Here is a 24,096-nt window from a genome sequence, read left to right on the forward strand (position 1 = left end):
AGACCAGGAATTACGCCTGAGGCATCCGATAAGCGATAGACGACAAATCGGTGGGCACGGACAAAACAGAAGTAGCGCACGTCGTGCAGCTAGGGAGGCCAGCTTGAGAAGCCGGCTACACATGTGGGACTCAAATGGATAGAGCGTAAGCTTTGACCAGAGATCATGTGCTCATTTGCGGGAAGCCCGAAGTTTGCGAGGAAGCTTGCAGCTATGCAATGTATGTTATGCAGGAATTGTGTCGACTTGAAATAGAGCGAAACGTAGCCGTTTAATAGTGAGCTCTGAAAACCTGTGAAGCAATAATTAACACCAGTTCCGCAGGGATAGGTAGATCGGTCATTGATCCATCTTCCCATTTACTTTTAATTTAATTTAAGAAAATAAAATATAATTATGTAAAACATTAAAATGAAAAACCTGACGAGAGAGCTGGCTCCTGCAGGCGCAAAGTTAGTAGAGTCTATAAAAATTAGTTCTTCACGCGACCACCAAGTACTGAAGTAACAATATTACTTTTAATCTTATTTTTATACTCACACTTTCTATGTGGTGCCTGATTGTACTTACACATTCAGATCGCGACAAGTATTTCAGACATGAGTAAAAAGAAAGAAATATAAAAAAAAAGAGTAAAAAAGTACTCAAATCTCGTGTACGAAAGTGATATTGTATTTATTTGCTGCACTACATAGTAGATGCGGTAAATCGCTGCAGATCTCTGATGAATACATATGACTATAAAATGCTGAAGCCATTAATCGAAGATCAATGTGCGCCACAGAAAACACCAAAATTCAAATCGTTTTCGTATGGTTTGATGCGCCTTTTCAACGAATAAAAAACAAGCTCACGTTTTTTTAACGCCTTTACATCGATTTGGAAAATACAATTCATTATTACAAATTATTGTGAATATAAAACAAAGCTTATTATAGTTACATATAAAAAAAGTAAGGTATACATACATATATACAAATGGTTTATAAAATAAAATTTAAATTACATTTGGTCATGCATTATTATGTATATTTCCTGAAATATATGTAAATCACACTTAAATATATATGTAATTTCATTAGGTTCTACATAATTGCATTATTTGGTATCATTTGTATAAATAGGTTCTATATTAATAACATTTTTTATATAAAACTATACTTTCAGATTATAAAACCATCTTAGCGGAAGACTAGAAAGGTAACAATAGTGGAAAGTGATCCGAAGACATGATTTTCTTATTCTATTTAACGTTTATATATCAGTATGAATTACTTATTAATTTTACATTCTTGGTCTTTAGAGCCTCTTGTTGGGCTTATGTACTTCAAATTCTAAGCATTGACAGAAGTTTATTATCTAAAAATATTATTTATGTATATAAAATTCGGTCTTGTGTTATATGTTATATACAAATTCCAAAATCCCTTGTTTTGGGGAAGTCATTTTTCATTATCGGTTGAATAGATAAACAAATATGAATGTTTCACACTCACTTTAATTGCAGCCATCTACAAGACCATATCTAAGGCATGCAAACTTTCAATTTCGGGATCAAAGCTTGCATCACATGTTGATAGCCAATCCCAAACGCGCCGCCGGACCATTGTTTGATCAATAGGTATATCTAGACCATAGCTTGACATCATCCTTTTGAAGCGTAACTTATTCTCATCTCCAGAGATTCGTCCTTCGCGCTGGTTAAGATAGATGCATGAATCTTGATCATGTTGATTTGGAGAGATTAGCGTAGCTGACTTGGAAGCTGAAATGCGGCATTCCACCCATCGATCTTTCATGTACTTGTTGACTTCAGTAATCTTGCAACGATCCTCGGAATCGTGACTCAAATACTTGCGAAAGCACCGCATAAGCCGTGGTGAGAAGCGACGGAAATTGTCAGGCACTTTTGTCGTCTTTCTCTGCTCATACTTCATAAAGTTGGCATACGACTGATCCTTAACCCAATCAGCGGATTGCCATGGCGGACTGCCAGTAAGAATGTTGTATAGCAATATACCAAATTGCCAAGAGTCGCTGATTGGCAAACACTGAAAGCGCTCATTTTTTATTAACTCGAGTTGCTCTGGGGGCACGCAACTGGTCCACGTATGCTTCACCTTGTGTACCAACAAACCCTTTTTAGTGGTAGCCCCAAAATCACAAAGTTTCACTCTCGTAAAATCTGGAGTAAAAACCAACACATTCTCAATTTTAAGATCACGATGCACCAAATTTTTTGAGTGCATAAAACCAAGAGCTGAGCTCAACTGTTCGGCAATCAACTTGCAGGCTGTCTCATGCAAACCATTTGGGCCAATATTAGAGGCCAAATCCCCATACGGTGCATGTTCCATAGCATAGACGTAGTAATCCATGGTTTGAAATGCCACAGCATATGCGCTGAGTATTTGATGATGATGAGATAGCTCATAGTTGTAGTGGAACTCTTTTTGAAACTCTCTGATCGTGGTAAGCTCAGCGTGGACCGCCTTTAGCACAACTGTTGTGTTTGTTTGCCTGTGACGGCAAAGCAGAATTTTGGCAAAACAGCCCTCAGCCAATGTCTTTTCAATGTTGTACTGATCTGCGAATGTCATCAACGGCAGCTCCACATCTGGAATCAAATGAATTTGGCCCCCATCATTCTTATCTGGCTTCTTGTAAATGCTGCTACGGCGGCTTACAGATGTACCTGGTACCTCCAACTTGCCGGTGCTAGTGCTAATCGGTGTCAATGGAGTACTGCATCGCTTCTGGTTGTTATGATTGGTACAGGTGCTACTGTTGTTATTGCTATTGCGGCTATTCGTACTGCCACCATCGCCGAATGATCGGCGCAAGCGAAAGGAAAACGATCGTTTCTCTAAAAAAAGAAAAAAAACGAAAAAATTCAAAAATTAATTTAAAACTAAAAGTTAGTGTATTCTTAATAATATCCAATTTTCCCAGATCAGGTTGATTTTTAAAAAATGTTGCTGATACTCAGATCCATTGGTTAATTGTATATCTTTTTATGGTGTATATTTATATTAATGATTTGATGACAAGAAGCATTGTTTCTAAATGTTTTGGCTATAGCTCTAATAATAGTCTTTAAATCTTTCCAGACAGATAAAATGGAATTAGAATAAAAAGGGACGCCGATAGACAACGTTAAACCGAAACGAACGATCGAAAAGAAACATAGAGGCTCATTACAAACAATTCAATGTAAAATAACTTTTTGTAGTTTTGAATTTATAATGTGTTATTTTTTAACATATCGAAAATATAGGGCCATATATTTTACTATCAACATCACAAACAAACAGACAAAACCTTTCAGCGCGACATAATTTTACATTGTTAACATATACATACATATGTACATATGTATGTATGTATAAAGCCCAGTGTTTCTGTCAGCCTATCCTCCCATTTATCTCAGCACATACAACTTTCGGCGCTTTAATATTATAATATATTATATTTATAGCAGAAGTAAAATAAAAGTTGGCAGTCACTTAGGAAAATGTTTGAATAAACTTCTTGGAAAAAAAATTATCAAGAGAGTAAAATTAGCAAATTTACTTAATTGATGCGAAACACAAGTCAATAAAGATAACAATTACTTATTTACGGTTGATTTGCTTCTTTTTGTTTGTTATTCTTCCTGTATGAGTTTGTTCTCTTTTGCACGCTTGAACGCTATGTACATATGTAGGTATACATACAGTGGATCGCAGCTTATTTCGTGCAGTCGCAAACTGAAAGTTTGAACCTTCACTGCTACTATACCACTAAAGATATTTCAAACATTTAAATAAAGGTTGGTAAAGCAGAATTTGTAGATTTGAAATTAATAAGAAAAAATTTCTTAATTACAAAAGTAAAACATTAAGATAAAAAAAAAATTTTTTTGGACTTTTTTTATGCCGCAGCTTATTTCGTGCACTTCAAGATAGATTCAGATTTTGTTTAACTTTTCTTACTATGCCACGCTCCTCTTGTTCGCAAACAATTTTATTTGGTGCATTTTGACCTTTATTTTCCACCCGATTTTCACGAAAAAAGCGCTAAATTATATATTGTACAGTGCTAAAGCTTAGTGAAACCTTATCCGCAATAGCACGCTGGCTGTTCCCATCTTTAAAATATTTGAGAACTAATTCTCGTTGTTTAATAGTTGTTCGAGGTGCCTTGTTTGTAATTCCCCAAAATTTTCGTATTTCAATGTCTCAAATGTCAAAATACTCATTAAATCTTTTAGTTTAACTACCAAAAATACCAAATCTGGCGTGAAAACCTAATATTCTAGTCAAAAAAGTTAGAATTTCGTCTATATAAAATGTCTGCACGAAATAAGCTGCGGCATAAAAAAAGCCCAAAAAAATTTTGTTTATCTCAATGTTTTACTTTTGTAATTAAGAAATTTTTTCTTATTAATCAAATCTACAAATTCTGCTTTACCAACCTTCATTTAAATTTTTAAAATATCTTTAGTGGTATAGTAGCAGTGAAGGTTCAAACTTTCAGTTTGCGACTGCACGAAATAAGCTGCGATCCACTGTATATAAACATTAAAAAATTTTTACATTTTATATTAATTTAATTATAGGATAACTATTTTGAAAACAACGCAAAGAAAGTAATAATTAAGAGCAATATAAAGCAAAAATCGAAAAGGGGGAAATTACAAATAACAAAAATGAAAAATACACAAGCCGCATAGCATAAAATAAAAAAAAGGCTGCTGGAATGGGAGTATATTTTTGCGGTTTATTTTTTGGTATATTTGTAGAATATAGTTTAATTGAAAATGGGCAGTGGGTATCTCACAGTCGAGCACTTTCTACTGTAACTTTCTTAATTGTTTCTGTGTATATTTCTTCCGACAGCCGCCTGATAAATGCATATACTTCAATACCTTGTATGTATGTAAGTAATCATTTAATATCGTAAATGATCTGATCATAAAAGGTGATAGAGGTCCAATTAACAAGTCCCCTGTAGAAAGTTTCTCTGTACATAAAGGAACAAATATAAAAACATTGCACACATCTATATTTTCCGCTGTAAAGAGCAAATCTGCTCAACCTCAACGAGCCCATCGGAATGCCTATTATTGTTTTCACACCTCAACGGTAGCTATAGGTCGCATAAACTTCTACAGATGTTGGAAGAATTGATGCAGAATAAACATTTTAAAAGATTTTCATTTAAAATTTTGAAAACATATTTATTATTTTACAAAAAACTTGCAAGCTTGCATTTCTTTTTTTTATCCATATCTCAATTCCCATATAGTAATTATGTATCTATTCTATACCACTATTATCATCATACAGAATATTTGTATTAAAAAATAAACTTTTAAGTAAATAAATGTAAATCATAAAAAAAAATGGAAAGTGTTGGAGCGAAAAGTCTTACCAACGCGTATTTTAGGCAATTTTGCAGACAGATTACCTATACATAAATGGGTAAAATCAATAAAATTAAGGTGAATCAGGGATAGTAATAAGTTGTATAATTGAAATTCGTGTATCTGAATAAGCAATACCAGCGGGGCCACGGCCCCATTCCGGTCTGGTTTGTTTCGTTCTCGGTATGGTCGTGATACCTCGCCTTGTCTGCTTGACAGCCCGCCCGCTATAGTATATGACTTTGGGGGCATTGCTGACGTCAATGGGCAAGTCGTTGTCACTCGTGTATGTATCTTTGTATACGTAGACAAAGTGGGCTGCTGTGTCTATTCTCAGCAGCCGTGCGGGCGTCTTCAAATGAGTTATATTTGCATTAATTTTTAAATAATATCTATAGGCTGTCTGAATTATTATTATTGTTTCGAGCACGGGAGATATTGTCCAATCAACTTATTTGATTACCAATAAACAAATACAGACAACAAAGACTGACCGACTATTATTACTTTGTTGACGATATGGTATTACATTTGGATGCAAAATATATAGAAATCTAGAACTGGTGCTGAAACATACATTTGGTTTGTTTACCCTTAAATTGTTTACATAAAAAAGTATATAATGAAAGGCTGTTATTGCCATGGGTGTCGCCGCTTCCAAAATTCGATTGATGATTATACATAGCACACATTCATTTTCGCAAATATATTTTATTCGTATGAATATTAATACATACGTAAATTTGCGGGTGTAAAAGCAAATTTCTGTTTAGACTGGATGGAACAACAAATATCAAATAGACAAAAAGCAATAAATAATATAAGACATTAATTTTTTAATGTACAGCAATTCCGGGGACTACACACAAACCTGAATACATTACATTACATTTATAGATACATATTAGTTATATTTATATATATATTTGTTTATTTGTATATATGTATGTAAGTACATATGTATATATGTATGTAGTTTTTGAGCGACGAAAACAAGATGAAAAACGCGACGGCAAAGATTAATTTTTATTTATAAGTAAACGCAAATATAATTTTATTGTTCTATTCGCGAATTTATAAAACGCCATTAGATCTTTGATTGCTATCTACATATATCGCGTATATATGAATGTACATACAAAGATGTATACATGTGCAAGGGGGACAATTCATTCATACATACATACATATGTACATATGTATATATAGTATACATTGTATACTATAGGCAAGCGAATAAATATCCCATATCTAAATTGTTTCTCTGTTTAAGTAAAAACGTATTGATAGAAAGACATGAGTCAATCAACTCTACAATACTAATCAAGATTATATATAATATTATATTATCATTTGTCTTTTTTCCGTTAGATAAAAGACAATAATACCTACATATGTATTTGCAACAGAGAGTTGGTAGCAGAAGCGAAGGTATTTGAAAATATTTGAAGGAGGAGTAGGAGGCATATCAGACAGAGCAAGCTTTTTTTGTGCCGCGAAGTGTAGTTTTTTTCGAGCTGTCGAGCTGTGCTTTCGTTTATATACATGCGTCTATTTATTTACATGCTCACCTATATTGGTATGTGTATGCATGTGAAGTTTGGCAACGCACAATTGCCGCGTAGGCTATTAGCTGAAGCAGGCCATCCATTGGCGAGCATGTTGGTGCAAACACAGACAAAATAGAATAATTTTAATCCCATGCGAACATTTTGACGACGAACGCTACCATCCACGAGAAAAATTTCGTCGAGCACAACATATTCGCCAACATGCTCGCCTGTGGATTGCGATCAACACGATAACAATTTGGAATGTTTTATGTTACAAACATTTTTACAAAACTAAGTAAAACTTTTTTGCATGTTTTTGATGGTATAAGAAGTTATATTTAACATTTTAACTATTTTTATAATTGAGCTTAAATAAGTAAATCAGGTCACAAGTGCTTTGAATATACAAACGCACAAAAAATATTATTTAAGCATTAGATACAAAAATGTCAAGCCATAATGAGACGTATTTAACTGCGCAGTTAAAAGAGCACTTCGACAAAGAAGAGGAAGTTTTAAATATTTTGGTTAATCTGGAGCAAGCTTTTCGTGAAATTTACAAGTATTTTCAATGTGAAATGGAGAAACAGATTATACTCATCGAGAGACTATGGCTACTGACTCAACGATATCTCATCTTGATCAGTTCAGTCCCAGGTTGTCGATATCCTCAGGTTTATACTCTATCCGCAGAGGAGGCGATAATTAATGAGTACGAGGAAAAAATAGAAATTCTACGCGCTGCAACGTATGCAAGGAAAACTAATCCTTCATAATTTACTAAATATATTCAATCTCTTTTGATCTACAGGGATAGTATGCAGGATGCCATACTCAATTTAAAACAGGATTGCAAGCAGTTCAATAAAATTTACAACCAACTAAATAAACGCATAGGGACCGCTTTGATAATGGGCGATGAGCATCATCAAAGCATTCAATGCCACAAAATTATGATAACAGACATTTTCAACTATTTTTATTCTACTGTATTAAAAATCAAGTGTTATGTGCATCAGTTGGACCCCATTAACTTAGAAAGTGTTGAGGATTATCGTGAACTTTTAAAGAAGGAGACCGAATATGAGGATTTTCAAGATTACCTCATGCAGTCATTTGTATATTGCAAGTGGCTACAATCCAGACCCACGTGTCCCATACAAAAGCTAAAATGTTATCACAAGATAGAAACCTTGAAACATACAAGTCGTATCTAAGGTCGAAGTAAATTTAAATACTGTCTGATATGTGAAAGATTCACTAAATTTGGACATTCGTTACTTTTATCTCTTATCTGAACCATAACATCTGTAGTGAACATATGTTGTACAGTAATATATATGTATGTCGATACTTGCAGCAGAAAGTAATAATTAAGAAAACTAATATTACATATATGTATGTACATAATAATGCATATATAATACATTTCAAATATACCATAGTGTAAAAAATATATCAGATTGTCAGCCAAAGCCACTAAGACAAGTAGGCGTTTCTCACCATACAAAAGATTTTCTTAAATAACTTCTACATTTTGTATTTGATTGCAACCAAATTTGCAGGAATAATCAAGACTATATAGTAGTTATTATAATACGGAACAAAATTCGCAACTCTAGCTTTAAATGGGCATGGCAAAAATTTGAAACAAACTTGATTTGCATGCAAACACAAGTGCTAGCGAAAAAAAAATTATATCTCTAACATATGTCCTATAGTCTCTGAGAAATAGGTGCTTATACAGACTGACGGGCTAACAGACGGACATGGCTATATCGTCTCGGGTGTTGACACTGATCAAGAATATAAACATACATTTCGTGGAAGCACAAAATTATAATACCCTTCCTCCCTATGGGTAGCGGGTATAAAAAGGCGTATGCAATATAAAACGCAAAACACAACACTCCATCTCAAATCTGTAGGGGCGATGTTGTCTCTTTGAAATGGAAATTACATGAATTCGAAATTACATGCTTGATTAGTACAAGAGTATCGAGCAGTCTATACATAGTATAATGGAACACGTTCTTAAACACTCAAATCAAATGTCATAATACCACAACCCTATCCACAAGTAGGAATTGCTTGAGTTCATTTTTCACGGTATAACGAACCCTTTAAACCTCTGAAAGTGGTTTTCTCCTTCTCCTTGTACTGGGTGGCAATCAGGCCGTATTTATAAGCAAAACGTGAGCAATGAGGTGCTCTTGTAATGTTGTAGTTTATAAGAACAATGACGTGCATATATAAGTTCACACTAGCCAGCTTTCCCTCAGTTTCGCTTCCGTTGTATTTTGAGAGAACTACTAATTTCACTAACTAAAGGAAATTTGAAATATTTTAACTAAATTTTTATACCCGCTACCCATAGGGTAGAAGGGTATTATAACTTTGTGCCGACAGGAAATGTATGTAACAGGTAGAAGGAGGCATCTCCGACCCTATAAAGTATATATATTCTTGATCAGCGTCAACAGCCGAGACGATCTAGCCATGTCCGTCTGTCCGTCTGTGTGTCTGTGTCGTCTGTGTGTCTGTCCGTCTGTGTGTCTGTCCGTCCGTCCGTATGAACACCTAGATCTCAGAGACTATAAGAGATAGAGCTATAATTTTTTTTCGACAGCATTTGTTATGTTTGCACGCAGATCAAGTTTGTTTCAAATTTTTGCCACGCCCACTTCCGCCCCCGCAAATAAAAAAATCGAATAACAAGCGTAATTTTTAAGCTAGAGTTACGAATTTTGGTACATACTATAACTACTATAGTAGTTATGATTCCTGAAAATTTGGTTACGATCAGATTGTGGAAGTTATTAAATTGATTGTGGAAGTTATTAAAGAAATACTTTTGTATGGGCAAAAACGCATACTTACTAGGGGTCGTAGTTGCTTTGGCTGACAATCTGGTATATTGAGCCGTCTATGGTATATTTTGAATGGTGTGCTGTATCGATATACCAAACATACCCTTTGGTATATTTTTAGTATTTTTTTTAGTATTTTCGGTATATTTTGAAAATAATACCGTAATATTTTGCCCTTAAAAATGGGTAGCGGGTATCTCACAGTCGAGCACACGACTGTAACTTTCTTACTTGTTTTAACTATTCAAATATTTCAAACAAAGCTTTGCAGAGATGCTTATCACCTTTTTTTTTGCAAATTTTTAGTTTTCCCAAATACATTATAAATAACACATACTGTTCATTTGCAAGAATAAGAATAAACCTTCAAAATAATATATAAATTCTTGAGTATTCAAATAAATATGTATATTCAAAATTGGTAACCAAATTTTAATCAAATTATATTCACTCTGAAGATTATGAGTAATATTATCAAATGAATCCAAACAAACCTGACGTCTACTCCAAAGGGAATTTATTTTAATAATAAGGTGCAAAAAAGTTTAAAAATATTTTTTCTTTCCATAAGCGAAAACAAGCAGAACCCAGTTTGCGATTCATGGCTTTAATAATCTTCCCCGTTGGTTACAAAATTGACAAGTTTAATGAAAATAAGTTTTTTATGAACAAATTGTCTTGACTTTCTACCAGATCGCGGATGATTGCAAGGATTTGATTGATATATAAAATAAGATATTTTATATTTTCTTGAAATATAGCTGATGAAAAATCACACAGACGATATTACATATTAACATAGACTAGAGGTTGCTGATGAAAGACGACTGAATGCGCAAACACTTTACATGGCGTATTTTTGTGGCTTGAGCGTAGTGTTGATTTTTATAGATCAGACAAGCTGATCAAAAATTACATTTTATTTGTTGTCGAAGCTTTGCTGGTGCAACCAACCCAATCAGTATAAAAAAAGACTGTCTTTTCGTACAACTAAATGGACTTGCTTATGTCGTCTCGGTTATTGACATAGGAACACACATTTAAGATATGATAAACAATTTTTTTTAAAGTTAGTTCAAAATAATGTTTTTTACATTTATTGAGAAATTAGAAAAAAATAAAAATAAAACTTAAGTGTGGACAAAAAAGCAATTTGGCATTTTTAGGTTGGCGTCCGTGACACTGTATATCTTCAATAATTAATTAACAAGTAAGAGAGCTACAGTCGAGTGTGCTCGACTGTAAGATACCCGCTACCTATTTTGAATAAAAGCAAAACAGTGCGGCATTATTCATAAAACGGTATATTTGGTATATTGATATTGTGCCGATTGTCGAAAAACTTAAAACAAAATTAATCTGCGTGCAAACAAGTGTTATCAAAAAAAAACCTCTATCTTCTATAATCTGTCAGATCTAGGTGTTCATACGGACGGATGGACAGACGGACTCGGCTGTTGACTCTGAACAAGAATATATATACTTTATAAGGTCAGATATGCTTTCTTCTGCCGACAAAAAGTTAAAATACCGTTTTTTAAATTATGTTAAAACTATTCATTCTAATTCATTCATTCTTTCTTGTTTAATGAATGCATTTTATAAGAAATATTTCTTTTAATATAGACTAGCTTTAAAGACTGCTCGTTTTTGGTTTGAAAATTGAATTGAGCAAATGCTATCGAAAAAAATTATAGCTCAATCTCTTGTAGTCTCTGCGATTCAGTGTTTCATACGGACGGACGGACAGACACACAGACGGACATGGCCAGATCGTCTCAGCTGTTGACGCTGATCAACAATATATATACTTTATAGGGTCGGAGATGCCTCGTTCTGCCGGCACAAAGTTATAATAACCTTCTACCCTATTGGTAGCGGGTATAACAATACATTTAACTGACAATAAAGTAATATAACTTTCCATTAGTAGGAACCATTATGAAGTACTGTTATTGTTATATTAATTTTATATATTTACGGTTAGTAAATTATTGTAATTGTGATTTTTGTTTTTTTACACTTTTCGGGCAACGGAATAATATAAGATTTATACACTCTTTATTTATATTATAGTAATATAATCCATAACAAAAAGTTTACTAAACAATTTTTACTATGTATTTAAACTAAATATTAAAACTAAAACGTGCAAGATAAACTCGAGGCCATATAATTACCAATTGTAGCCATTTGTGGTTGCGTTAATCCTGTTTAGGTATTCAAATTAAACTCGTAATTTGATCTAGTTTTGTGGTGTATTTTTGAACTATATAAACGTCTTTTACACTTATAAAGTCACATTGCAAACTGTATTTGAATGCAAATTATTTATTATATATTTATAATTGACAATTTTGTTTGATTCCAGTATCAATAAAAGATTAAGTCCTTCTAAACACAAAAATCATAAGATGGAGACTTTTAGATTTACGTGTGATTAATGAATTAGTTTCATAGCAGATTCACAATTTTCAATAAGTTTATATGCGATAATAATAATGAATAACAACTGAGCCGAATCGCACTCACTTAAATAAGGAACATACAAATTTCCGATAAAAGTTCAACAAAAGCAAGAGAAAACACGTCCGTACTCAAGCAATTTCTCGTTCAGAATGTTTTTATATATTGTAATAAGTCAAATTTTATATTTGTTGCATCTCCATCGGGCTACTACACCGTTCCGGATAATCAGTGTTCGTGCTTGCTTCGGCCTCCTCGAGTTGGAGAAAAGCTCTAGCGCTCATCCAAAGCACACTCAAAAGCTATTTTACTTTAATTTATATGTAGTTTACTTACAGTACCAAAAGCACACTAAAAAGCTATTTTACTTTAAAATGTATTGTGGGTGATTTTATATTCGCCTTATACAGGAGCGGATTCAAAGTAAGGTCGATAATATTTTCAATATCTGCTACACATACGGTAGGAAATGTACGAACAGACAGAAGGAAACGTCTCTGACCCCATACAAAATATACAGTGGCTCGCAGCTTATTTCGTGCAGTCGCAAACTAAAAGTTTGAACCTCCACTGCTACTAAACCACTAAAGATATTTAAAAAATTTAAATGAAGGTTGGTACAGCAGAATTTGTAGATTTGAAATTAATAAGAAAAATTTTCTTAATTACAAAAGTAAAACATTGAGATAAAAAAAAAAATGTTGGGCGTTTTTTATGCCGCAGCTTATTTCGTGCACTTCAAGAATTTTTATTTAAAAATTCGAAAAATTAGCCTAATATTTTGTGTTGCCTGCTCTCTGCTTTAGGACAGCCTTCAGACGGGTTTCCATTGACGATACCAATTTTTTGGTCGTTTCGACTGGAATTTTTTGCCATTCTTCAAGCAAAGCTGATTTTATATATTTTTTTAACGATTTTTCTTATTTATTATTATTATTTATTTTTTATTTTATTTATTTTCTTATTTATGAAGCATTTTACGAGACTTTAAAACAATTTTCGATGTGTTAGGTAAAGTGACCAAGGCCATTGTTTTCTCATGAATATTTAAATGTACTTAAAACACTAACGTTACTACAATTGAGTATGCATGACATTAAGATACTTTTTTTTTTAAGATTTACTTGAACAAATTGTTGCCAATCAATACAATAAACGAAAAATATTTAAACTTAAAAAAGGAAAATCTTTTTGGATACTCAAAATTCTTGAAGCAATTCAAATGGTAGAAATCTGAGACGTTAAAATGAGCAACTAACCCAGTTGATTTTGTTCGTATCATGATGCAACTTTGCGATGCGTTTGCGCAAAATGAGTTGACTGTGTTGGGTAGTTGACGGTGCAATTGGGAAATATTTTTTATTGGTCATAGCTGCATTATTATTATTTTTTTTTGTGTTTTAAGTTCTTAACCGACCCACGGGCAGGGGGGCCGCTCCATAATCACACGAGTGAAAACAATTTGACGCCTTTACAAGATGAAAATCGCCACAACAAATTGATTAAAATGTTACATCAGTGGTCCAAATTGGTTTGTGTTACGAAGTCTATGACAGTTTTCGAACTGCTGAGAATTGCATGTGAAACATTTCCGATAATTCCGCAAGTATCGCACAAGAAGTCCAAAGTAGAGCTGGAAAATAATCGATGTTTTCGATGTTTTTGAAAGTAAATATCGATGGAACATCGATGTGTTCAGTTATCAAAACATACGCATGTTTAAATTTTCACTTGTATGGGGCTGTCCATATATTACGTAATCACTTAGGTGGTGGGAGGGGGTCAAGGAAATGATTATGTTTGATTACATGGGGAGGGAGGGTTCTTGAACAATGATTACTTAATCATTTTATAAAAATTTTGTTGTTAAAAGTATTTATTCAAAAATTGGTTTAGCGCCGATTAATCTGTCAATAAGTACCGAATGCAATAATTCATATAAATGTAGCTGTAAGTTTCGATTGGAAATCAAAGAGACCCTTTTACCGTGTGGCTGGACGGCGATAGGGAGAATGCCTAGTAATTCAGTCATACGAAGGATGTGAAGACCTCGAATGGCTTGACGAGGACTATGTAGACGACGAAGACTAAGATGATACCTGCGGATATAAAGAGATTTTAACAAGCCAACTTCCAATAATAAAAAATATTAAAGATTGGCTGGAATCTTCTTTTGAAAATACAGATTAAAAGAACAAATTTTCATATTTTTCTTTTTTTGTGATTACGTAATCATTGTTAGGGGGGGAGGGTGTCCATCAATTGATTACTTTTGATTACCAGGGGAGGGGGTCAAAAATCGCAGAAAACGTGATTACGTAATATATGGACAGCCCCTATGCAGAGCGTCATTTAGAAACAACACTTCTCACAAACCAACACCATGGTTCGCTTCCACGGAAATATAAATTTCACTTCATGTAATCAAAAATTTTATAAAAATTAAATAATGCGACACAAAAGCAATTTTACTTACTTTGTCCTCAATTCACAGATATAATAAAAACAAGCGATAATGGCCAAAGAACCGATGTTTAGAAAATTTAAAAAACGTCAATAGTATCGATAGTGTCATCGATTGTTTTCCAGCTGCATTTTCCACATGCATTTTAAAATTGTGAAAGAGTTGTACTCCTCTAAGAGGTGCAAAACATCGATGTTTCCCAATATCGATGTTTTCGATATTTCCCAGACACAACATCGATATATCGAACAAAATTTTTGAATTTATAAAACGACCAAAAAGTAAATGAAAAATTAAATAAATGTATTTCAAAAACAACTTAAAATGAATATAACGGAACAATTTTTCAGTTTCTTACAAACTGACAATTCATTTTTTCTGATAAACTACATTTTCATTTAAGGAGATCAAATTAAATCTATATTTTTATTCAAAAATAAGAGAATGTTTACGTGTTTTGCCTTTAGAGCTGCTCTACGCTCTGATATTAGCTGTCCAGCTTTGGTGGAGAGCCTTTCAGATTCGACTGATGTGGCTGGGACACAAAAATCGACGAGCGAGTGGTTTTAGGCCATTGTCATCTTGGGAGCACTGAAAAGATACAAATTTAGAAAAGCTATGCTATTCAATTTGTTTATATGCTTACTTTCCAAAATTCCAAAGGATCACACTCTTCTGGAGCGTGTGAGCAGTGTTGCCAAAGTTTGTCGAGAAAAAAGCTGTTTTTGACGGGAAGAATGTTGCAAAAAAACTGAAAAATTAAAAAAAAAGTAATACAAAAGCGGGTTTTTCAATTGATTATATTCTTTACATTTTTCTGATAGGCACAGGGGGAGCACACGAAATCTGTTCTATTAAAACATTTTATATAGAATTTGAACAGCAGCTGCTCTGATCTTTACAATATTTTCAAAATTTCGTCAATACAGTCCTCATTTTCCTCATTTTTATTCTCATACGTTAATCTTGTTCGTATTATTTTTAGGAATTTATGAGGCATGATGTTGGTGCATGATGGTGATGATTTGTCCTGTATAGACGTATGCGACTAGTGCTGTCATCTTCAAAGTATTTAATGACTAGGTTTTCTAAATGGTCCACCTGAGCCATCGATGCAAAGTAACAAAATTTATTTTGTTGGTTCGCATAAAGCCGCCCGTAGCACTTTTATGATTTTTAGTCAAGGCATGGGTTCGCAAATCAGACAGTTTTGCGGTGATTGTGCATTTGCAGTAACTGCGCAAAACTCTTCTTTCATCCGTGTCGTCCCTACGTGCCCATGTCTTAAACTCATCGCTTGTTAGATAAGCGTCCCGACATTTTTGTTTGTAGTTTTTTGACATATTTTAAAACAATAAAAACACAATGAACTTAATTCCCTCAATTCATTTGTGCCGTTAGTGATGCTACGAGCTGAATTGGTTTATCGATGTTCTTTGAGGTTGCTTTAAGCAGGCCATCCACAGGCGAGCATGTTTGCGAATATGCTCGCCAACTTGTATTTCATTTGCCCACCAACTAGGGCCAACATGTTCGCGAACATCATTTGTAGGCAATTTTCAAGCAGTCAACATGTCAGCGGATAACGACATATATGAAAAACTGTTAAATTTAGTAATGGCCAAAGTTATGGAGACCTGAAATTGTTAACAGGAATTTCTCCCCAGAGCCTTGGGCGCATAATAATTGAAATATAATAATATAATAATTGATTTTGCAGATAAAAAAATGAATTCTTTCATACATTTTTTTGCTCATTTTGCGCTTTGCAAACACGTCTTCTCTCTACAAAACGATTGCGCAAATGATGTTCGTGCAAACGTTGCCATCCATTGGCGAACATGTTCGTGCAAACACAGACAAAATAGAATAATTTTAATCTCATGCGAACATTTTGACGAACACGAAATTTGACGACGAACGCTACCATCCACGAGAAAAATTTCGTCGAGCACAACATATTCGCGAACATTCTCGCCCGTGGATGGCCTGCTTTACAACAATATACAATCGATTTGTCACTAAGTGTTGGCAAGCATCGTCAAAACAGCTTCGGTTAATATTGTTCCATACTTTTGGGCATATAGAAAAAAAATCTGAAAAAAGCATTTAGTAAAAAAAAAAGCCAGAATTCCCGCTGCCCGCTGTTTGCAATTTTTTCTAGCAAATGGCAGTTGAAAAAAGCAAGTTTTGACGGGAAAAAAGAGACTCTGGCAACACTGCGTGTGAGCCACAAAATGTCACAAAAGTCGATGTATCGATGTCACTATCGTACTATCGATGTTGAAATTTTTTAGGCCATGTTTCCGATGTTTTTGCAGCTCTACTCCTCTTCCTATTCTAATTTAATATGTTTATATATCTCGCAGATTGCGTCTTTAGCAATCCAGCTTACCAGTTTGCCAACGTTTCAGTTTACGTTTTGTGGAATGTTTGAGTGTCCCGGAATGTAATGGGATGCCTGATTATTTTATCGATCATGTTGAATGTGACATGATTGTCGTGGCTCATTTTGCATGATTGATGGTTCTATTCTATTCTATTTCTGCTGTCCGTAAGAATAGCGACACGAGGCAGATTTTTGGATAAACCAAAGTCGAGTGCTTTGTCAATTCCATATACAATGCTTGCAATCCAATCTACTACCCACCAAAACCCAATTCGTTAAGCTTTCTTTGGAGGATGTTCACGGAGTCAAATTCTTTCTTGAGGTCTAGACATGCTACTAAAACTTAGTATTGCTTGGACTTTAGCAATTGAACTTTATTGATTAGATCGTTGATGCACAATAAATCTACGACGTCGAAAAGCATATGATCTCTCTGCGATTATCGAGTTAGTGCGAGTGTGCTCCTCCATTCTTTGTTTCACTAGTCTCTCTAGTATTTTGAAAGAAATACTCAATAGGCAGATGGGTCTGTAGTTCCTGACTATTGAGGTGTCCGAACCTTGCTTGGGAAAGGGGACTACTCTAATCCTTATCCAGTTTTCAAGAATCTCGCCCATGGACGATTTCTAGATAACCATCTCTAGAAAACAATTCTTCCTTCTGTGATCTACCCTTTGAATCATTCTGTAAGAAATGCCGCGTAATCATCCAGCAGTGTTGGGGTTTCTACCAGTTACAAAGTCAATAAAGTCTAAAAGGTCAAGCGTTGGTGTCTTTCATGCCATTGCCAACGATTCGGGGACTCGTAGGTCTTGTGGCGTGTACTACATCAGTCTGTCTACGTCAGAATCCCAGGGTTTTTTTGGTGTGTATCTATTTTCTGAACTGATTGTAATAGTGTGTTGCTTCGTAATTCTTACAATTTGAGGACTCAGCATTAAAACACTAACACATGCACAAAACATTACACATATGTTAGCTCTTAGTCGCTTTTTTGTTTTCGAAGTTTCTTGTTCAAACTCAACATATTGTAAAGTTAGTTTTTAAAGACAATTTTCTCAGACAAGACGCGTAGCCCGCTTTCTTGCAATCCCAATAAAGTTCGTTTAAAAGTAAATTAAAATAAAATTTTTTGTTTTATTTTTTATTTACCCTCCATGTAACACGAAAAACATAATTATATAAAAGTTCACAACATTTTTTCACATAAAATAAACATAATAAACGGGGCGATATGGCCCCGCACTAAGACGTGTTTCGTTGGAAGACGTCCGCAGCACGCATCAAAAGTGGTATAAATTTGGACCTACCGGTCGGGAAAAATATATCTTAATTTAAATCGGTAGTTCTTGAGAATGTCGTATAGGTTGTTGATGATATTGGTTTTTGTGATTCTGGTGAACGTTTGAGCAAAAATTTCACTAAAAATGTTGGAAGTTTTTCGTCAATTTAAAATCGCCTAATCAATTTAAAAAAAGTCCATTCTCCATTCAAGCAAAAATGTTGAAAATTGTTCACGTTATGCTGCCAATTTCAAAAACCATGCTTCGAGTAAAATGAGTTCAAAGTTTTTATATGCCATTACTTAACATGTGACGGTCTTCCAAAAAAAAAACTTGAATTAAGGGTAAAAACTAGTTTTTCCACCCAATTTTTTTTTCTGTATTCTAAGATAATTAAACTATCTTTTTAGTAAAAACAAAATGTATTGCTTCGGGATGCCCCATTTCTGCAGCCGCAAAACTGGATTTTCTTTAACCCTCTAAGCCCCAAGAGTGCCTTGAGGCACTCATTTACATTGCGTTATTGTGGGAAGTGGCATTAGAGGGTTAATATACATATTTGAAATGTTACTGGTGCCCCATGAAACGCCCCGTTTCCACAGCACCAACAAATTGGGGTTTTCTCGGATTTTTTCAATGTAGTTCAAATGTTACACTTGCCCCGTCTAAAAGCCCATAAAACTCGGATTTTCTACGTTCGTGTGGTTTGTTGAAAAATCAAGCGCAAACTTAGACATATCGAACTAAATTTTCGGTATACATTCTGAGTCATGCGATATTAAGTCGAGGTTAAAGCGAAACGGAGCTCATCAAAACAAAAATGTATAGTAAGATTATTTTGATCGTTTATTTTTTTTGATAATTTGGTGGTAAAAGTTTCTTTAAGCGCTGTTCTCAGATGTGCAAAATTTTGAACGTGCCGCAAAGCAATGTATTTTGCAAGTTTCATATATTCTAGAGTGACAGTTTATGACCCTAAACTTATAACGGATATGGTAAAAACTTAAATTTATGGTCACATCACTCTAAAACTTACCTATTAAAAAATTCAATTATTAACACAAAAATAAGCGAAATCACATACATTGCCCATTTCTATAACGACAATAACCCAAGCTAATATTATTTTAACTTGGTTGCAATATTTTTGATTTTAAATTTGATATATAGTCTTCAAAATATTAATTAATACAATTTCTTTTCACCAGAAAACGAACCAAACGTTATTTTTAATTTTTTATATTTATGCTTGATGCTTCTCTTCGCTCTGCCGATATGAATGCGGAATAATAAGTTGTCGAGTTTTTCGCATGTGGAACTGCAAGTTTGATATACACATTCGAGGTGGAGAACTACCGATGGCACTATCAGGACTATCGATAGTTGGCCACTATCGATAGTGGACAATCGCTATCGTCGATAGTGGTCGATATTTTTCAAAAATCTTTGTAGACCCGCATCCTCCGTAGAGTCGGGGAGGGTCTTCAGCAAACCAGGACAAATCATTTCAAATAGGCGTACAAAATTATTGGTTGAAATAAATATATAAATTGCAGTTAAGGTAAACCTAAAAAATAAAAATTTATATTTGAATAATAATTATTTATTATTTTTAGATAAAGATTGGAAAATCAATTTTACACTCTCATACTTTAAACAAATATGGATTATTTTAAAATCTAATTAAATTATTTTCTTTTACTGCACTATCGATAGTTTATGGAAACTATCGATGGCGCGAATCAATAGTTCTCCACGACTAATCCACATACACTCCAGTATCAGAGTATCGATACTCTCAAAATGTTTTTGTGATGGGAACTGTGGGAGGAAATGTCGCCGCATAAATTTTGCGAGCCGTTTTATACCCGCTACCCATAGGGTAGAAGGGTATTATAACTTTGTGCCGGCAGGAAAAGTATGTAACAGGTAGAAGGAGACATCTCTGACCCTATAAAGTATTGATCAGGTCCGTCTTCCGTATGAACACCTAGATCTCAGAGACTATAAGAGATATAGCTCTAATTTTCGACAGCATTTGTTATGCTTGGACGCAGATCAAGTTTGTTTCAATTTTTGCCCGCCCACTCCCGCTCCCGCAAATTGACAAGGCAGCTAGAGCTGCGGGTTTTGGTGTATACAATAATGACTATAGTCCTCGTGATTTCTGAATTTGGTTGCGATCACTTTTGTATAGGGAAAAACGCCTACTTACTAAGTGTTGTAGTAGGCTGACGATCTGGTATGGTTTTCACTTTATAGTATATACTGAGTGTAGTACCATATCAATATATGGTATTTTGTGGCATCTTAATTTAGTGTATTTAAAAAAATACCGCAATATTTTGCTTTTATTCAAAATGGGTAGCGGGTATCTCACAGTCGAGCACACTCGGCCGTAGCTTTCTTACTTGTTATACCCGCTACCCATAGGGTAGAAGGGTATTGTAACTTTGTGCCGACAGGAAAGGTAGAAGGAGGCATCTCCGACCCTATAAAGTATATGTATTCTTGATCAGCGTCAACAGCCGAGACGATCTAGCCTGTGTGTCTGTCCGTATGAACATTTTTTTCGACAGCATTTGTTATGTTTGCACGCGGATCAAGTTTGTTTCAAATTTTTGCCACGCCTACTTTCGCCCCGCAAATCAAAAAATCGAATTACAAGCGTAATTTTAAAGATAGAGTTGCTAGTTTTGGTATATACAATAATAACTGTTAGTAGTAGTAGTTATGATTCCTGAAAATTTGGTTGCGATCAGATAAAAATTGTCGAAGTCATTAAAGAAATACTTTTGTATGGGCAAACACGCCTACTTACTAGGGGTCTTAGTTGCTTTGGGTGACAATCTGGATTATTGTGCCGTCTATGGTATATTTTGAATGCGGTACTATATCGATATAACACATATACCATGCATATATATACCATTTGGTATATTTCAATATTTTGTTGTATATTTGGTATATTTTGAGAATAATACCGCAAAATATATTGCTTTTATTCAAAATGGGTAGCGGGTATCTCAGCTTTCTTACTTGTTTTTCCTTGACTAAAACACGCCTTGACAATTTTACCAGAGTGTTTAGAATCAGTGCTCTGCTGAAAAGTCCATATTCAAGGGGTATTTCATCCTGAGAATACTTGAGAATGACGTTACTAAATATATTTACATAGACTTATTGGTTCATGATCTTATCGATTATAATTAATAGGACACACGCCACTCATCATGTATAAAGGATATTCAGCCATTTGTTTAGTGGTCAGTTCAAGCGGCTTTTGGCAAAATCCAAACTGGCTTTGAGATTTCTTTTACGAAGTAATTGCACTTTTCTGGATTTCGTGCATTCAAATTTTCATCCGCCAATCTTCGGCCAATAGTCACATCTCTGATTCCCAAAATCAGCACTGCTTTAATATTCCCAGAGGATGCTAAAGGATTAGTTTTGCTAAAGAGCATAATGCGTCGGTCCTCTACAATTGTGGTTTTCCGTATCGCACCACGGATTTCGAGCTTGGTAAAACCTTTTAAGCGACTCAGAACTTTTTATACGTTTTTCCCCTCTTATTTAAGCTCAAGAGAGGACCACATCTCTCCTTGGAGCAGGGAAATTACATCTTCTCATAAGTAGAAATACCATTAATTAAAACTAAGGAGTTGCAGAACTGCATATGAAATTTAAAATAAAAAGTACTGCTACCAAGTTGCAATAAAATTTGCGTGGGATATTGTCGCCATAGAAATAGATTAATAATGTGAGTTCATCTGTTTCTTTCAATAATTTCATTTAATGAATAGGCGAATGTTTGTGGCGTGCATTGTTGCCAGAGTCGCTTTTTCCCGTTAAAACTGGCTTTTCAAATACCATTTACTTGAAAAATTGCAAACAGCGGGCAGCGGGAATTCCGTTTTTTACTTAAATGGTTTTTTCGATTTTTTCTATTTGCCCAAAATTAGAGGACAATATTTGCTGTAGCTGTTCTGTCGATGCTTTCCAACATTTTAAGTGACAAATCGATTGTACAGTGTTGTTAAGCAATCTCAAAGAACGCGCCAATTCTTATCGTAGCGTCACTAAAGACGAAAGTGAATTGATCTAAAGATCAGTGTGTTTTGATTGTTTTAAAAAGTCAAAAGACTTAAAACAAAAATATCGGACGACACGGAAGACAGTTACTGTCTAGTTGCGCGCCCATGTTTTGACCAAAAAGCAAACGTTAAATACTTTGAAGTAGAGGTGGGCGCGGGCCTGTATTTTAAGGCATGGGCCCGCATGAAACAAACTCTTTTTGAGAGGCCCGACACGGCCGAACACGAAACTTTTTCACTAAGGCCCGCCGGCCCGGCCCGAAACTTATTTACACATATAAGGAAATTCAAAAGACATGTAATTTATATATACATATATATATATTTATTAAGGTATTTATATTGAATATTGTTATGTATTTAATGAAAAACAAATTAATTCATATTTTTATTTAAAAATAAAATTTTTTCTACATTTTGCTTTTAGCCTAGTGCGTTTTTCATTTAAACCATGGCCCACAGATTTCGTAATTTCACAATAGGCCGCCAATGTTGAATTAGTGGTGTGCAAACAAGTAAAATATTGTATAACCAAATCAATAGTAGCATCGATAAGCAATTAAAATGCGATAAATGGCGGTTCTCATTTGATCAAATCAAAATTGTTTTCAGGCCTACTTCGGGCTTTTACGGGCCTATTTCGGGTTTTTACGGGCCGGGCCTTTTTTCTAAGGCCCGGGCCCGCACGAAGCCCGTACGAATCTTAATTATAAGGCCCGAACCCGCTCCGGGCCTGTGTAAGCCCGCGGGCCACGAAAAAGCCCGTACCGTGCCCACCTCTACTTTGAAGACGACAGCACTATTCGTTTTTCTACTCGTTGTTTTCTACTTAAAATGGAAATACATTTTATTTTAAATCATGCATTTACAGTTATGGCTTGCGTAGACTTGACAAATAAATTCCTCAAAAGGATAGGGACTGGATGAACATATGACAATAAAAATGATTAGAATGAGGATAGTTTTAATGAAATTATCCAAATATTGTGAATATTAGGGCAGCTGCTGTACAAATTATATACATATGTTTCAATATAACCGATTTCGTGCGCTCACCCTGTGACTATCAGAAAAATATAGAGAATCAATGAATTGAAAAATCTGTTTTTATAGCTTTTTTTTTCCTAATTTTTCACATTTTGTGCATCGTTATTCCCGTCAAAAACAGCTTTTTTCTCAACAAACTTTGGCAACACTGGTGGCGTGGCAATAAATTTTTGTTTTTACTGTTTACGTGCCAGATTTAGGCGCGCAGAGAAGTGCTAAACACCAAAAATTGTGGAACAAGCTGGTGCTGTCCATTTCAGCCGAGCAGAAATAGAAATTTTTTGTGGAAATAGACAAAAAAGTAGATTAATTAATAAAATTTTTGAATTTGCTTAAATTTTAATTGGTCTTTATTGTTTCTAAGGCATAGTCTCAATCGATATAAATTAGGCATATCGGCACTTTCCAAATCATCTTTTAAAATATTGATATCATATCAATCATATCTTATTTTGGACGTCAAGCAGGCCATCCACAGGCGAGCATGTTGGCGAACATGCTCGCCAACTTGAATTTCATTTGC

General features: G+C 34.5%; 2 protein-coding genes and 1 long non-coding RNA gene across 5 annotated transcripts; 2 read left to right on the forward strand and 1 right to left on the reverse strand.

Annotated features, from left to right (window-relative positions):
- Positions 1-714: 714 nt before the first annotated feature.
- Positions 715-12,502, reverse strand: LOC133849736 (serine/threonine-protein kinase meng-po). 2 transcript variants are annotated; one of them, XM_062285831.1, is made up of 2 exons: positions 6,979-7,015; positions 715-2,866 (listed from the first exon to the last, which is right to left on the reverse strand). In XM_062285831.1, the coding sequence occupies exons 1-2, from the start codon at positions 6,998-7,000 to the stop codon at positions 1,512-1,514; spliced, it is 1,377 nt and encodes a 458-aa protein (XP_062141815.1). In that variant the 5' UTR covers positions 7,001-7,015; the 3' UTR covers positions 715-1,511. The 2 variants fall into 2 exon arrangements, with proteins under 2 accessions (XP_062141815.1, XP_062141820.1); XM_062285836.1 differs by lacking the exon at positions 6,979-7,015 and adding an exon at positions 12,011-12,502 and having other exon boundaries at positions 717-2,866.
- On the forward strand, positions 7,350-8,590 carry LOC133850490 (uncharacterized). Of its 2 annotated transcripts, none has more exons than XM_062286614.1 (2): positions 7,350-7,672; positions 7,772-8,590. In XM_062286614.1, the coding sequence occupies exons 1-2, from the start codon at positions 7,407-7,409 to the stop codon at positions 8,175-8,177; spliced, it is 672 nt and encodes a 223-aa protein (XP_062142598.1). In that variant the 5' UTR covers positions 7,350-7,406; the 3' UTR covers positions 8,178-8,590. The 2 variants fall into 2 exon arrangements, with proteins under 2 accessions (XP_062142598.1, XP_062142597.1); XM_062286613.1 differs by having other exon boundaries at positions 7,354-7,708.
- Positions 12,503-13,830: 1,328 nt separating the features above from the next.
- LOC133848439 (uncharacterized) lies at positions 13,831-14,883 on the forward strand. Its single transcript, XR_009895264.1, has 3 exons — positions 13,831-14,039; positions 14,643-14,716; positions 14,791-14,883. It is a non-coding gene; the product is annotated as an uncharacterized LOC133848439 (long non-coding RNA).
- Positions 14,884-24,096: the final 9,213 nt, after the last annotated feature.

Source organism: Drosophila sulfurigaster, chromosome 2L (genome assembly GCF_023558435.1).
Source record: "Drosophila sulfurigaster albostrigata strain 15112-1811.04 chromosome 2L, ASM2355843v2, whole genome shotgun sequence".
NCBI classification, from domain to species: Eukaryota; Metazoa; Arthropoda; class Insecta; order Diptera; family Drosophilidae; genus Drosophila; species Drosophila sulfurigaster.